Source organism: Anguilla rostrata, chromosome 2 (genome assembly GCF_018555375.3).
Source record: "Anguilla rostrata isolate EN2019 chromosome 2, ASM1855537v3, whole genome shotgun sequence".
Taxonomy (NCBI): domain Eukaryota; kingdom Metazoa; phylum Chordata; class Actinopteri; order Anguilliformes; family Anguillidae; genus Anguilla; species Anguilla rostrata.
Window position 1 is genome coordinate 16,421,922 of NC_057934.1, and position 17,701 is coordinate 16,439,622.

Here is a 17,701-nt window from a genome sequence, read left to right on the forward strand (position 1 = left end):
TTACACTCCAGTGACTGAACATTAGTTCTGCATACCAAAGTCATGACCGTGAGGGGATTTCAGGGATGGGGAAAAGTGGAAAACCAGAAACGAATGCAATAAACAAAGTATGGACTCCACTTGAACTGCCTTTCTACACCTACCTCACACTCACAAGCTTGGAAAAATACTTGATTAGGCTAATAAGTGGCATTATATATCATGTATAGAGCACAGTGAAAAGCCTTTTCACTTCAAAAATAAATCATATATTAATATACCGAAACATGTAGGCTAAAAACAAGAGTGGAACCACTGGAACTACTACTGACTTCTTAAAATGTGAGGAGCTAGTAAGCATGCATCACATGCGTGTGCAAGGAGAATAGTTGACTGTTGATACTGGCTACAGGCACTCACTCAGGGGAGACGTGGAGAAGCCGGCCACACTACTGGCCATGAAGAAGTCTGCGATCTGCCTCAAGGCCAGCAGCCCCGAGGGGTTATTTCCCTTGTTCATCTGCTCCTGGATCAGGCCTTCCAGCTCATCCTTAAATGCCTGTAAACCAGAGAGAGGGAGAGAGAGAAGGGGGAGAGAGAGAGAGAGAGAGAGAAGCACCGGATTAAAACCTCGTTCCTCCGACTCGCGGTCTTCTAGCGAGCCCCGGTGTAACGGATTTCTCATCCCCGTCCCGGGCTGGCCTGCCTGTCCTCCTTGGCAACTTGTTGCATCTCGAAGCGCATTAAGAGGCAAACACCCCGAGTCTCTTTGTCTGGGATAAACACCGGTTGTGTCTCGTGAGAGCTCGTTTAGCCCAACGGCATGGCTTCTGCCGTTTCGCTACACTGAGACAGACAACACTACCGGATTAAGGGCAGACGGACAGGGGAAAGGAGATGGAAATTAACCCAAATCTGGTTCTTTAACATGTACGAGTAAAACTTCCAATGGCACGTTTAGTACTGGTATGATATGTTGGGACAACCAGTGCAATGTACACCATGTACAAGTATAATCTCTTCTGACAGATAAAGTGTGATAAAACAGAATGCGGGAGGATAAGAGGGAGAAAAAGAGAGAGAGAGTGAGAGGGAGAATGCGAGAGAAATATGCTTAATCAATGTGAGAATACACGCATTCACACAGGTACACACACACACACACACAAATGAATCCAAAAAGATTCCATGGACTAGGAAGGGGTGAACCAAAAGTCAAATATATTTTGAAGAGGCCTTATTTTTAGTTTGGTTTCTTCAGAAGTTAAACAGTTTTGAGGCGACATCAAAGGAGATATTTTAATCTTTTACAACTTGGTGAACCAACTTCTCTTGACCCCTAAAGATAATATATAGGTACTGCGCAGAACACTCACAAAGCTCATTAAAACAAACAGCTGAAAGGACACATCTATTAAACGCAGCACGTCGCCCATGGTGCGACTCTGAAAAGCAGCGCAGATGACGCTCGGGGGTTGGTTACTATAGAAAATGCAATGAGCCGTGCCATGGGACAAACACTCAAACACACCGGGACGAGGTAACGGCCATACACGTCATCCGGATCGAATCAAGACTATTATCTTTTTGTGTGCCGCTTTCAACGCCGAGTCCTCTCCACTGTGGAAGTTACACAATAGGCTGGCACCCACTCATTTTCAGCTCAGAGGAATCCCTAGCATTTCTGCTGGCTCAACATTCATAATTAACACGCTATTTAAGATACTATTACAGAATATTTACTGACACATCATTATTAAATTTATCCGACTCAGATACAGGGAAATCCCCATAACGTGTGCATCTGCTGTGATACAAAGAGCGTGAATTCCAGCGGAACACTATTAATCGCGTTAATTTACAGCTGCAATTAATGTGGTGCTGAATCCTCTCGCTGTGTTCCTCTCTCCATTCTTACTGCTCCTGTGAGCCAGGCCAACGGCGCTGCTCTGGATAATGGCGATTGCCAAACAATTATACATTTCTATGGCTGCATACCATTATCAAAAGGACAAGAGGTTCTTATCTGGAATCAATCCCCAAATTCACTGGCCGGGACATAAAAGGCACAACTTGCAGCCTTTTGTCTGAGCTCTTAATCAATACAGCTGCACTGAGGGGTTGCCTAGTAACTGAACTCAAACTAATTTAAGGAGGCAGCAGCCAGACTAGTGAGAGTGCCATGATTCTGTACGGTATCAAAAACACTTTTACTGACCGTAACCATTTTCCACATAAAAAAAGACTCCTCTAAGCATGTGAAATCCCCTTCTTATTGTGCTTTTACTTCAGCTACCTACAGCAGCACTTCACATAAGACACGCCCACCAACTTATAGTGTAACACCAGTTAAAGTTGCAGCGTGGGAATCCCCAACAGAGGCAGGCTATCGTCGATGTGTGCCCACAGTGCGTCTCATAAACCCAGCGTATCCTTCCAGAACCAGACCAGTCCCCGCGTCCTTGACATAAAGCCAGACATTCCGCTGCCTCTGCCGGCACGGTTCCCATGGCGATGGCTCGGCGGCTATACCCGCGCTCCGCGATGCGGGGGCCGCAGATCTGGGCCCTGGCCCGTTTCAGCTCAGCCCGGACTTCCGACAGGGCCACGGAGGCGCCCTCTTTCATACGCACTCGCGCGATGCTTTCATTCTGATTTACAGAGCTGGACATATCCTGTCTGCTGCGACAGCTCATTACGGTCACTGTTCCCAGTCTGGCCCTCAGACTTCCCTGCCTGTAAATGACAACTACAGATGACAGCACAGGTGGCTCCGAGAGAGCTTCGACTATTCAAACAGATTATTACTATTACTATTCCCCAGCACATTACTTTTTGTAATGCATTTAAGTGGGAATTAGCCTACATTTTTATTATTTTCTTACACAATATTTTTCTGTGATTTAAGGGAGTCCTGTACTCGCAGTAATAAGAAATCCCTGAACATGTACTGAACAATTGCCCAGATAACCCGGTACAAAAGGTGATGGGGCAAAACATAAAATATTTCAATTTAATACTATGCTGAAAAATGCTTCGCTGCTCTGCAAAATAATAAAAAACTATTCTGAAACTGACAAATCACAAATTCACTCGGTAAATTCAAAACAGATGACACAAGGTCCCAAACACTGGACGAACAGGAAATATACACACGCAGATGGTTATGAAGGAAAAGAACTGGTCATATTTTATGTCTATATACATTTGGCTCTAAAATGCTAACTAGCAGTTGCCAGCATTCCTTCTCTTCCTTTAAAAGACAGTGTGGATGCCTGTGTAGTTCCTGTCCAAAACCAAAGACAAAGGTAGTTGTCTGACAGACTTCACTAGCACTTTGGGCTTGCTAATACAGACCATCTTCCTCTGTGAGAGCCTCTCTCTTTGATCTCTTAGTAACAGAGCTCGCACCCAAGCAGACAGCAATCTTGGGAAAATGGATGGCGTCTTGAAACGTAGTAAAAATACAGACAGCAGGGAGTATATCTCCAGCGCAAGTTAAGCAGCTACACGCTGTCTTGAAGGCCAGCCAGGTCATCCTGACACGCCAGCTGAAGAGAGCGGCGAACGGCGATAACAAATCACCATTCCCAGCTATGATCTGGGAGACCCTGCAGTCAGACAAAAGGGCATTTCACTTTATAGCTGGTAGGAAACTGTCAGTGGAGGGAAAGAAACTTTACAAAAGCGGCAGTAAATAGCCCTCCTCGCTGATGTCATTGCGTCTTTCCTTTCCAGTTCTGAGAGAATCCGGTTTTTTTGAGCGGCCTAGACTCCTCCGGGCCTTAATTCCTATTTACAGAGCAGCCTGTCTGCAATGGTATCATTGCAATAGTATGCGGTATGAACCGATGGAAAGGACAAGCAGAAATTACATGACAGCTACACCGTGGCTAATTTTCAGTGAGTAGACGCATGGAAGCAGATCAAAGGGGTCTGCTCCACCCATGCACGTCTCTGCACATGACTACAGTACCAGCGGCAGCATGTAATTACAGTCAGCAGTGCCGGAAAAAAACCTGTCCAGCTTGTGAAGTTCTTTTTCGGAGCCCTATAGCGCTCAGTTACTCATTCCTCTCTCTTGGCTCGCAGCCCGCTCGCTGGCTGCCCGTGTTTATTTATTCATTTTATTAATTTAACCTTTTTTAGGTAGGAAGGTCAAACAAGATCTCATTTCCCCTTTAGAGTGTTGACTGGGGGGAACCAGGAAGGGCAGGGAATGAGACTGCCAATCAACTGTAGGGAGGCGGGAGTTGGTGGGCAGACGTCAGATTAAAAACAAGATAAGGAACCTGGCCAGGATGCTGGGGGGGTGGGGGAGGGGTCAACATACTCAACTCTGTACTATATACTAAAGATTACACCACATTCAGTATGGCACTCCCATCATAGCTACAAGGCACTGGCTTGCTGTTGCTCATAATTGTAATTGCCTCTTCTCAATAAGGATGGCACAGGTTAGCATACCAGTAGCACTGATATCTGTGCAAAGAAATTACGACGTAACGCCCAAGACTCAATATAGGCTAATATCTCAGCTTAGCACTAGCTCGAATAACGCACACGACAACACTGTAAACGCAATCTGAAAATGGAACTTAGCGACTAACTTTACCATCCATTAGATGACATTAGATGAGGTAGAAATGGCAGAATACCACTTTGTAGCTTCAACATTAAATGGGCCCATCAAGCCATGGCTACAGTGTCTCTCTGTAAAAAATGAAGCAAGTAGACTAAAGCGCTTCTAGATCCCTTTGTTGAACTAACACAGAAGCACACACATTCTCAAAGATGGGCATGCAAGTTAGCCCCAGGCCCCACCCCCTCCCTGCCCCTTTAAGACCTCACTTATATTTGGCAGTCATAAGTATTTTAAGAAAAAGTTCTTTCAAAAAAACAAAAACCTACTTTCAACCAAAATATAACAAACCTGGCTAACAGCCAAGGCTAAGCAAGAGGAATGAATGGACCTCTGAGGTTTTGCTTAAAAAATGTTTTAAAGTCACTGGGGGCACCCCTAAAATATAGGTAAACTTGTAATGCTGCCGTTCAGTGAAATTACTATGTTTTATATGTGCCATTTATCTCATATCTAAAGCGCAGCAATAATTTTCATTAGCCATATACTAGCCTATATGTAGGCATTTGCAAGGGTATTTCATAAAATTCAGTGCTCAACAACATTGTATTTAACATGGAACTCTTTATTACCCCAGATTCCGTCTTGCATAGTTCTACATCCCCACATTGCCAAAAGCCACACACAGTAGCAGTCTGCGGGTTAGGAGAAAAAAAAAACCAAAAAGCTTCAGAGACGTCTGAAAACATGTCATTTTGGAGCAGCACCTCCCTACAATTTAAAAATGGCATGGAGGGAATCATAAAAAGGGAAACCCATTTAATCCACTTTAGATGAAGAAAGAGGAAATGAATAAAATCTGCTCGGAAAAAGAGAAAAATAAAAAAGACTGCGGTGTGGAAGTGGTCAGCTGCTAATAGCAGCTACTGAACCAGTGTCAGAGAGGTCAACAGGTCAACAGTGTTTACTCCACAGGGCAACACCTGGTGGCAGTTAATCAGTTAATAGATTTTTTTTTCTTTAAAGCAATGTCCCTCATCTGCACCTGGTCCTGACTGCATCACGCAAAACAGAAACGCCCCAAAACAAGTGCCCGCACCCCTTGCCTTCACAGACAGCTGTTATGAAAGCCCGTCAGAAACCCACAAGCGTAGAATGAGAGGAATGCGGATCGCATTCGACATTTAAAAATAAACTTCGGCCACACGACACACTGTCCTGATGGTGGCCCTTCACTTGACATTACAGCCGAACAGATGCCCTCCCCAAGGGACACAACATATCGTACATACAGACACAGACCAAGACTGCATGATATGGAGAAAAACTAAGAACAAAATAAACAAACAAATCACATGACTTGACTTGTGATTTGACAATCAAATTTTATAAGAGACACAAAGATAGGACTTCTGAAAATTGACATATTTTTGGGACAGGACTTTTAGGTACACAAAAATAACACGAATATCATTAACCTGGATGTACAGACAGGACATTAGATGTTAAAAAAATTAATCAACATATAAGCAAAAATAAAAATTGGCATCAGTCCTGTCAGCTGATTTTTTATTTCTGTGTATTGGCTGATTTCCTCTTTTCTCTTTATACAATTTTCACAACTCTCGGTCACAAATCTGTGCAAATAGGACAGATTTTATAAGAAGAACAAATAAATAAATAGGTTTTGCCTTTTTTCTCTCTCTAAATCAGAATCTTCAATTATGCTCATAAAAGTCACCAGTAAGGCCCGTGCACCTGCACACCAGGAGCACTGTTGGTATCAGTGCATGTGCCCCTCTAATATAAACCAGTGACTGTTTCACACAGCACAAGCCGTGCTGTACTACAGGAGAGAAGCCTTCCGCAGACAGCCGATACGGCAACCTGTGGGTCCCTAGCATGTCCCTGGGATGAACTATTGCTGGAACACAAGGAATTCTGGCCAGCATACGCTCCCTCGACCCCTGGGGGCAAGAGGAGAACTGCGCCGCAAAACCAAGGCTGACTCTACATCCTGCAGTGTAGAGTCCCAGACTGCAGTGAGCATCTTTATCAAGAGAGGCGCTTTCGCTGGAACCTGAACACACCAGGGGGTAACAGACCAGATGCGGCCAGAGGTGGCGCTGCTTACCGGACTCTGCAGGATCTGCGTGACTCTCTTCTTCTGCTCCATCATGTTGAAGTCCTGCCTCAGGTCCGGGGACATGTTCCGGGTCCGGAGGTACTCCGGGTCGTTCTCGTCGATCCGATCGAAGTACTTCTCTTTCTGGCCCGGTACGGGCGGGGGAGGGGTCCTCACCGCCCCCTGGCTGATGTCCGCGCTCATGCTTTGGCGTTTGACTCAGATCTTTACCTGGACAAAGAGGGAGGGGACACCAGGCAGATCAGCCTGAGAGCAGCACGCAAAGATAAATGCGCAGCATGACGATGACAAGCCACAGAACTCCAGTCAAACAGGAAGTGCGTGGTGTATCAAAACAGTCCCTGAGGTCAACCCCTGATTTGACAGTCAAAAATCACTATGTAATCCTGGTCTGTTATCTCCTCCCTGAGTATCAGTTCAAGATAAGGGCATCGTAGCGAGACACAGCAGGCTGGCTACAGTTATTACACGGCAGACATTTAAGAAGGCTTGATAGTTAATAAAATGTGAAGACAGGATGTGCGTTAAAAAAAGGCTTAAATAACACTACAAATTACATCTGATAAAAGGCTTCATGATTAAAAAAAGCTCTATTCAAACAGCTTTAGTGTCATAAAAAAAGAAAGAAAAAGTTGAGCAAGATGACCTCATCTCTTCATCCAAACCCCTCCAGTCAAAAAGCGTCTGATCGTTTGCCAACAGAGGGGAGGGGGGAAGGCCCACAGATGCAGACTATTCCCCCAAAGTCGCCTTTTAGGCAGACCTCTGGGGTCATTTCATTTGGAGCTCAAGGCTTGTTATTTCTTTTGCTCCGTCAAGCCGAGGTTCTCAGCCGAAGCAGGGAAAGAGCGAGACTCAATTATCCAAGATCCATAGCAAGGCTCTCGAGTACCAGCTAAGCCCCAGCAGCATTACAGTCAAGCAGGGAAACGTAGTGCTCCACCAGATGGTGCTTTGCTTGGCGACTCGTGGAGAGACGGGCACGCACAACAACAACAACTAAAAAAAGAAAAAACTACCATTGGGACTGCGTTCAAACCTGCCCCTTTTCCAAGCTGCAGAGGAAAAGCCATCACCTGGCTCAGCTCCTCCGCTGCTCCTCCCCCCACCACCCTAACCCAACCCAACCCAACCCCCACCAAGATTCAAACAGGGGGTGGAGGAGTTCGGGGAGGAGCTTCCTTGTGCCGTTGCTAAGCGGCTCATTCAGGTCAAATGACACTTTAAAAAGCTGGCACAGATTAGGAAGTGAGGACTGCGCATAAAGATGCTAACCCAGCTCAGACAGGTGCGCCGTGGGTGTGGATATCATGGCATCCCAGTGAAAATCTCACGCTATTCCAGCACAAGCATTCAAGAAATCCAAGTGGAGTTGGTTTGAGTGGTTTGAGTGGACTACAAGAGCCAGTCGGTGCATTACAATAAGGAAGTTACCGACCAAAAAAATCTTGCTGACTCGATTTTTCACATATGTAGAGGGATCCAAGAGACTGACCATACACACCTTGAGGCAAACTTCCAATCTTCAGATGACAGAGGCATGCGATATGTGGCAGTCCTAGTTTATCTTGCCATGGGAACAATAGCTGAACATAAATAAATTAATTAATAAATCTACACAGGGGGTCTTGCATCTCATGCCCATTCACACACTAAGGATAATGAGTGATACAGATCGGTGTCCTCAGTGGTAAAAGACCATGGCCAGGGCTGGGGCCGGCAAGGGCTTACGGTAGGTAAACAATCCCCTTGCAGCCTGACCAATTGTCAAAGCCAATCTAAACGTACATTTCTTCCACGCGGGTCCGAGACACTGAAACTCCTAGTTCGAGTGGAAACTGAAAGCAGCTGGAAAAACAGAAATAATTCTTCACTGTAAACATAATTTGTTTCCTCATATGGACTGGGGGTGGAGGGACGGCGTGTATGCAGGTTTTTTTTTTCTCCCAATTAATCTCGCTAAATAAGCTAATTGTCTGTAGAGACAAAACCGGTTCACTCGTAGATTATATCGCAGTAAAACGTTTTATGTAGGGTCACAAGAACAGTCTTTGCCTGTCTTTCGTGCGCTTGTCAAGAATTGTTACAAACATGTCAGATAGCTTAAATGTTAGTGTTAATTAAGTAATTAAGGCCAGAAGTTGCCATGAAAACTACTAACGGACATGTGCCCCGCTGCCCATCTCCGATATGAATGATGCCTCCAACTGTTCGGATGAAACCGAGAAATCAATCCTCAGTGGGTTCTGGACAGCATTATAATTAAAACCAAGTAACAAATGAGTATCTGAGATAAAATAATGTTACAGATCGCATATCCTTCCCCTTAACAGTACTATGCATGGCAACTTGCCATTGAAAAGCAAGATAGAACTTCATAATGAATGCAGACATATCATGAGAGGTAACAGCTGATTAAATAATCTGTCAACTGTAGCTGCTGTTACAAAAAGTGTGAGAAAATCCGTTCTTGTAGTTTGTTTATTGAAGGTCACACAACGTCGCTAACAAGGCAGCAAATATTTAGTCAACGCACCGCAAACATTGCAAAACACACGTTTAATTTATGTAGGATATTTAGGTGACAGTCAACAAATAGCCTAGTCTGAAATATGACAACACTTCAAGGGACAAAGAGCAGAGCTCCAAAACGCCATGATTATAAAGAAAATAGCTGCACCGTCGCCGTCGTCTCCCGTCCCCCAAAAAAGAATTGACTCCAGTGCAAATTACTGAGCACCAAACTGCTTCCAACGACGATGGCTAGCCTACTTAGAAAACAGACGCAAAACAGGACATCACCACGTTGGTAAATTCACAAGATTTTGTGTCAGTTAAATGAATAGCTTATTGTGCATCACAGTTAGCAGATCAACCTCTCTGGGCATACACGTAAAATGCTGGATTCTGAAAGCACAACAGTGACAGCCCTGGGAGTTTTTTGGCAATCGAATCCGACCTTGGTTTTGAACCCCGGGCAATTCCACAAAATAAAGATACTCCGTAATCACGTACGCACCAATTGTTGACAGGCACATTTTCTATAGCCTACATTTAAAGTTTTAAGATATGTTGATAAAAGTTTCTTAATCTTAGGCTACATTCTGTCAACATTCACGGACTTGTCCATGTGGCTTTCAGTCAATACTGAATTAAAGAGAACACCTCTCGTTTTAGCTACCACCTCTATTAATAGCACTGAAAAGTTTCAGGTTAGGTTTCAAACCACATGGCAACAATACCAGGAAATAATCCGTTCTAATTATAGCGGAATATACTGTGCAGCGCACTGGAGACAAGCATTGTCAAAACAAACTGTGTTAAGTTTTAAACCGCACAGCGGGAACAAACGTGAACACGCCTTCCCACAACAATAGTTTTTAGTGTGGTTACTTAAATGCTCTGAACGACAGAAACGTAGAACTTCCACGCCCGACTCGATAACAAATTTGGCTCGGACTCACTGCAAGATAAAGGTATTTCAAGCAGTTTTAAAAGAATAACGTTGCGTAAAGTGAATACAGTTAGCTACAGTATTTTATTAGAAAACACACAATGCAACCACAGAGACATCTATGTTATATTCAGCAACAGTGTATTCAAGCAAAAAATGTTCGATATATAGCCTACTTGTAGCTAGTAGACTATGTAATAGGGTAGTAATCATAGCTAACAGACGTGTGCATATAATAAATTGAACAAAAATGCAAACTACGACAACTTTTCAACTCACCAGCAAAAGACAAACCTTAATATTCCTTTCTTCAATGTATCTCATTTAATTTGCAGAAAATCCTCCCGTCAAAAATCATAGTTTCTTATTGAGAATCCAAGATCCAAGACCGAGTGCACTGAGCAAACAACAGTTTTTTTTTCTTCTTTTTTTGTCAGGTAGATCCAGGGTTCAGCGAGAACGCACCCGTTGAAAACGGCTTCGATTCACACGCGGTGTTGGCTTCTACTCTCCGGGCAACGGGGTCCGCCAGCTGTGTCCGTACTATAGGTGTGTGCGCGCGCGTTTGGCTGCTGGCTTGTTTGAGCGAAAAGGGGCTCAGAGACCACGTGACCGGTCTAATCCACCCACTTGCTGGAGCGCGTGTTGTTGTTGTCCGACCAATTGAAACACAGGGTTGCAGGGACTTCTCCCCCCCCTTCCACCAGGGCAGAATTACAGCTCAGCATTCATTGCGCTAAATTCGGAATGAATAAACATTCTTAAATATAAATGATTTTGCATTTGCCGTTGCGAGCACAGACACTACTGTGCATATTTCAGGCTGTGTATTGTTTTGTGGCAAGTCATGCTTGATATTTATGTCTGCAAAAATATTGAGAAAACAAAAACTTTTTCCCATTAAAAAACAAACAAATAAAATGGCAACACAATAGTGGAACTGAATTCTACCTTGAAAATCAAACTGAGCTTGATATATATTTGGTTAGAAAAACAACACTGTCTATATCGATCATTCATGACTGGCTGCTGGCATGACAGTTCCATGAGCACTACATCTGCTCATTAATCAAAGATGGTTGGGCAAAGTTGATTAAGTGATTTGACCTGTTGATTGTCAAGCCTTGTAAACTTCAGGAAAGAAAAACACGGAAAGGAGCCAGCAAGCCCCAGGAGGAGCATTTGCGCCATTGATTATGCTGGAGGCTGGGTGAATTTGGTGCTCCATTGCTTATTGCCTGGGGTGCACACAGCCAAATGCACAATCCTTCAACTGAAGGTCATGACCTGAGAGAACACACATTGAAACACCGTCAAGACTGAGACATCATGTGTACCCACTTATGTGACCTTTGCTGCTTTGTCGGTTCTACGTAAAACATCAAATCAGCGACAGTTTAAAAGCCATTTATAGATGGCTTATAGCATCTTACAAGCTGTTCAACATTTCTTTTAGACATTTTGCCATCTGCAATCCTTACAATTGTATGTATATACTGTATGTATACATGCCTACACTACCAAATACTAAAATCACCAATTGGCACTTGTACCCAAGCCTGGCTATTGTGTCTTTCAAAGCCTGATGAACAGCACTGACCATTGCAGCAATATGTTGCTGTTTTCAATAACAACCTGACAATCTTTTCTACATGATAAAAAGCAGGTCACAGGGACCCTCGCATCAGCCGTTAAGCTATAAGGAGGGGAGCAGCCCGGTGGTACCACAGGGCTGAAGACCACACCACTCCAGTACTTATCAGCACTCACCCTGAATGAGATGATGTCAACAATGACTCCTCACAGATGGCGCCAAGTTTTCAAAGGCCTGCAATCAGTCTGAACTTTGCAATTTGTTATGAACTTTTACGTACAAAAATTCAAAATGTTCCTTTCTAATGACAACGTTTGACAAGTTAATTTTGGTGACTGTTGAACTGCGAGACTTTAAGAGTAACAAAAGAAAAAACTTAAATTTGAATTTAATTGTGAGTCAAGGTTAAGGACCAGTTTAGATTGAATCCAGGCCGAGGTTGTGTGATAGATTTATGTGTTAAATGCAGACTCAGTATGATGGTCTGAAGCAGGAATGTCTAATTGCTCCAGAACACCCACTCCTGTTGATTCACAGCCACCTGCCTGCACTGTGCTGCATTCAGTCACGAGACCCCATTTGCTGCACTTCTATTGAGATGATCCTAACTGACAACATTCAAACGGACACCATACATCTACAGTATCTGCTGCTCAAGCAACATCTTTCTTGTATGATGATAGTATTACAGTTATGCCCTACTTGGCAGACTCTAAACACAAAACAATAATGAGATAAGCCAAAATGTCATGAAACATCTATGACTGAGGTCAGTGAATAAACATTGACTAAGGTGAACAGGACCCCACAAAACAGCATCTGAAAGCAAAGCAAAGAATTCAGCCCAGACACAGTCACAGACACAATGGTGCTAGCTAACATTCACAGTTAATCCAATGAAATGCATTGAATTATAAATATTATTTTTTATTATAATCTTATTTTTAATAATAAATAATTATAAATATGGAAATATTGAGTTTTACAGAAATGTAGAAAACTGAAACTGGAAAGCGCAGTTAGATCCACCACTCTAAAGGTGCCTCAGAAATGTTTAAAAAGGTATCATGATTGCATGTCCAAAAATAGGAATGTATTGTTCAATGTGTCGAAGCAAAATGACAACAAATGAATGAAAACAAGGGTTACTAATTCAGAAGTAACCCTAGAACAATCCACACCAATAAACTATGCTTTTAGACAGTAAATGAATGTGTAGCGGACAGTACAAATAATTTAGCTTGTTTTAAATATTATCTGGTAACATGTATTATGCATTTAGCACAAACACTGCTGTTCTGTAACAAAGTGTAATACTTCACGTGTGCAAATGCAAAGTGTGTTTGAACAGAGTGTGAAGAGAGGGATGGAACCAAGGAAGATAGCTGTGTAGAGAAGAAGCCGGTCTGAGGACGTCATTGGGGGCACGGGGGCGGCACTGTGACGAACAGGAAGAGGAAAGCTACATCAATATTTAATCAAAACCACTTTAATGTGTTCACCGTGCCCAATGCCTTTAATCACGTCCATCTATAATGGCCTGGTGCAGAGTGTGCGCTCTTATCAGCTTATCTTTTACGTCACAAGGAAAACCAAGTTAGAGAGCTAATCATTCTGATGAGTAAAATGATGTTACAACGTTTACCATGAACAAGAACAATACGCTGTCTGTGTATACTTAATGATGACACCGGAAGCCAATACGTACATAGTCTTATGCAAATCGATGACACCAGTTCCTCAGACAGAATTGTGTTCGCAAAATGGCCCAGACAGAAACACAGACATGGAGAGACTAAAGTGATTATCGGAAACTTGAGGCCCATCTATTCTCCATGCTACAAATCGTATCAAAATCTGGTCCACACTGCCTATTCTGGAAATATTACAGGAAGCATATTGGCCCAGAAAAGGTGAAAAGACCCATTTTAATCACTTTTCAGTTAGAGCATTTATAGAATATATTCAGCCAGAGTGGAGCATAACACTGGAGCTGATGTTTCCACACCACAGCTCATAGCTGAATGGTCATTTGACAGATACACATCCCAGACTTGTGGACAAGGTTCAGAGTTCCTGCGTTCTGAAACACTGTCATGTGAAAAAGGACTAAGGCCATAAAGATAAAAAGTCAGTTTTTCACCTTGTTCACTGGAATTAAAGTATGAGTTAGGCTCAAAAAACTCACACCGTGGACACTAAAACCTGTGTTAAAAACTCACACTGTGGACACTAAAACCTGTGTTAAAAACTCACACCGTGGACACTAAAACCTGTGTTAAAAACTCACAGAGTTCTGTCGAAGCTCAGGCCTTCAGCTGCGGCTCTGGTTGAGCAATTAAACATTTGGGTTTCTCGATTCTAGGGGCACATTCTTATTGTCATTTAATTCTGTGGCCTAGACTTAAGGATAAAAGATCATCTTTAGAAAAAAAGGGAATTTTTTAGCCCCAATACATGGCAACTCCACTCAGTGTAGAAATATATTATGTATATATTTAACACAGGGCCACAACACCATAGAAACCACAACATCATAACACCAGAACTGAAAACAATCAGGCATTTGTGACTGAGCAGCTGTGACTGTAATTGAATAAAATATTGTTTATAGCAACACTATAACAACAGCAACACTATCAATTAAGGGTCCTACATAAGAATTTGTTACCTAAGGTCTTCCTAAACCCTAAACAATATTGAAAGCATACATTTATAATCTTAATGTATCATACCACTGAATGCTAATGCAAAACTAGGACAGCTTTATGCCATGCTTACATAGGTTTTGTGTAGTTTTTTTATGCATCACCTTTCTTCGTAAGCATTTTAAGGACAAATGCAATGGCTAAAATCGGCCTTCCACACTTTACCCCAGCCGAGGTTGTGCTTTTTGTGTCACCCTCATTCTGACCTTTATTATACATCAACAATCACTCCAGGAAAAGAAATAGGCGCTGGCATCGGTTTTGCAGTTTATTATTGTTCTGGCATTCCCACAGAACAACTTTCGGAGCGATCTCTGAAATAATCAGAGGCAGGGGGTATTACATGATGCAAGCACTTTGGAATGCAAGCATCATGGAGGGTATCCTTTCCCAGGAATAACAAATGCTCTAAGGGGCCTCAGAGGGATTTCAATTTTATTGTTCTGCAAACTGATTTTTGTTCAAAACAATTATAACGATATCCAAGAACATTCAGACCAGCACCACTCATGTATTCCTTTGTAGTGCAGACTATTTATTTGAACACCTGAGACATCCAGATTCACAGTTTTTGATGTGTGGTTTGCAGAACCACTCTGTTTTCTTTTCCAAAGAAACACAATTGCACTTTTTTGATAAATATGTTATATTGTGACACCTTAAGATGGTGTTACTAAAGGCAAGACTACAAGGTTTATTATTTCCAGATAACAATTCTTTGGTGGTCTTGCAGTGTATTTGACCAAGAAAAAGCTGCTCAATGGTGTGATCTCAAACATTTGGCAGACAAATGGAACAAACAAATTAAGTTCCTCTGTTCCAGTTTCAACTCCTGCAGCACCAACAAAACAAACCTATCACCATAGTAACGCAGACAACCGTTGACACCAGAGGGAGGTTGATGCCGTGCCACCGTTGGTAGGATTAATGCCTCTAATAGTCAAAATGCCCATGAAACGGTGAATCCACACTGTTTCGTCTTGACAGCACCCATTGCTTTAATCAACCTACATCTTGTCCAGAGGCGACATAAACCAAAGTTCCATGGGAACACCCCAATAATAAAACAACAGGCTGACTCCTCCGGGTTACCGCATGCCCTAAAATCCCGGACAACAGCTTTTAAAATGCACAGTGGCGGCTGGCAAAGTTTAACCAAGACAGACACATTTTCTTTCCTCTGCTGCCCTTCTGCACAATGCAGTTACAGTGTGACTGCATAAGCTCCCGTTGTAAACATCATCCTAACCTGTACTCAGTAAAATGTCCAATGTTAATTCAGCTCTAGCAGATCTGTTAGAGTTGAATTAACACTGGACATTTTACTGCATAATGAAATAAACTGTACTGTGTAGACGGTCATTAGTGGCACTTATGCGTGAGATTGCTGACTTCCTCATTCTCAAGTTGAGATGCAGAGGGAACGATAAAAGCCACCCAGGCTGATATTTGCTCAGGGTCGGTCTTTTTCGCATTTCCGTGGTCTGGAGTCACAAGTTCAATTCGGAGTTATGACCCCTTCACAGTGGACATCTGAATTTAATCAATTTCAGTAATGGATGAGATAAAAGCTCTTTTCTTTGCCCAATAAAATAGGGGATGTAATTTGTGTACTAATGAGACAAAAGGGCCATAACTCCATGTGATTACCACAAAATATTTGTATTCAGAATATACACAGTAAGTAAAGAATAATGTAAAATGTAAATATAAGAATGTCAGGAATGAGAAAGTTCACTAATATTCACTAGCTAAGACACTCTATATTTTGAAACCACTCCAGGAGACAGTGCTTGCGGTACTGAAGGAGCCATAACATCATATTTTTCCATTTAGCTTTTTCAAACATTTGGATGCAAATACTCTCTGATATGCATTCTTAAGGGATACTCTGTTAAAAAGTAACAGACTAAAATGGAAATAAACTTAAGAAAGGGAAATACATGGGTTGATTTTGAACAAAGAAGTGCAGTTCTTAAAATGCCACAAGGTTTGATAGCAATCACTGCATTCCTTGCATGTAAACTGCATGTCAAATAGCCCCTCTGCCTTGGAAAATAACATCTCATGCTGGATATACTTTTAAACACCCCCCACCCAAATCAGATTCAACACAGTCTGCAGTCTTCATGTGAACAAAACGCACAGCAACATTATCACTGTATCCAAACCGTCGCTTGGTTACCAGAGAGGGATCTTATTCAGGCTTTCGTTCTGCCACTACAGAATTTCCCCCGGAGTCCAGAAACCGAGAGTTCAAGTCCAACAGGAAGCCACGCATGGCAAAAAAAAAAAAAAAAAAAAAAAAGAAGCAGTTGCCGCGAACACAAACGAACACACGGACTGGGCTTGGGCTCATGGCCACCGCTCTGGCCGACATCGCCGTGCCGAGTCTCGCGGCGGGGACGGCTCCGTGCAGCGGGACCGGTGGGAAGCCCAAAGGAACCGTATGTGACAAAGTTAAAAGCCAAGAGTCGCTTCCTGCGAAGACTGTGCCATCCTTTTCAAAAATGACCGGATGCACCTTAACAATGACCAAACCGGATACAACTACAGTGTCAGAGTCACTGCGCAATTGTTTATTCGTTTGGCTGATCTTCTGAAATGCCTAAAATAATGAGCCACAGTAGTATTCTTTTATTTTACGGGGAAAAAAAAATATCATTTGATAAATCAATAATAAACAATACTCAAAATGACCTTCACATGTCACGAACAGGAAAGAAAGCTCTATCAAAGCTTTTTGAGTAGAGTACATACAAATTACAAAAGAAAAAAAACAAGACCAGGTTAAAACCTAGTGTATGGCTGGACCTAACACACGTGATCCGGCCGACCAAAGGTTGTAACTTCATAACTCGGCCGACCAATGGTGTAAAATCACTCAGTCACTCAGTCATAGACATTCGTGTTTGTAGGGCTGGCCCCGCTGTTGCGGTCCAGCCAGAAAAACCTTAAGATTTAGTGTTTTGTTCTGAGCCCATTATGTCAATATACTGTGAAAGGAATCATTCTTGGGTCTCAACTTGGCATCTCAAATTGTTTGGGGCTAGACTGTAAGAAAATAAAATAATTTAAACAACATATAACTCTCTGTTTTTATAAATATAACAGTTTACAAAACCATTCCCAAGAAGACAGTTAGTCCCACCAGCTCTTTTTTCCATCAGCATTTAAATTTCAAAATGGCATCATGTAATTTTCATATCATTCGTTAATGATTAGTGGCCCCGCTACT

The 17,701-nt window shown here is 42.6% G+C and overlaps 1 protein-coding gene across 4 annotated transcripts in view; it reads right to left on the bottom strand.

The window, feature by feature from the left end:
* LOC135247400 (gamma-adducin-like) overlaps positions 1-17,701 on the bottom strand; it is a 54,025-nt gene that overhangs the window by 19,543 nt on the left and 16,781 nt on the right. Inside the window, exons 1-3 of one of the 4 annotated variants that reach the window (XM_064320806.1) lie at positions 10,456-10,742; positions 6,696-6,917; positions 400-538 (exon numbers count right to left, since the gene is read on the bottom strand). In XM_064320806.1, the coding sequence (XP_064176876.1) occupies positions 400-538; positions 6,696-6,890 (334 nt within the window). In that variant the 5' untranslated portion in view covers positions 6,891-6,917; positions 10,456-10,742. Of the gene's footprint in view, positions 1-399; positions 539-6,695; positions 6,918-10,440; positions 10,743-17,701 lie in introns of those variants that run through there. The other 3 variants (XM_064320804.1, XM_064320807.1, XM_064320805.1) reach the window with 3 other exon arrangements.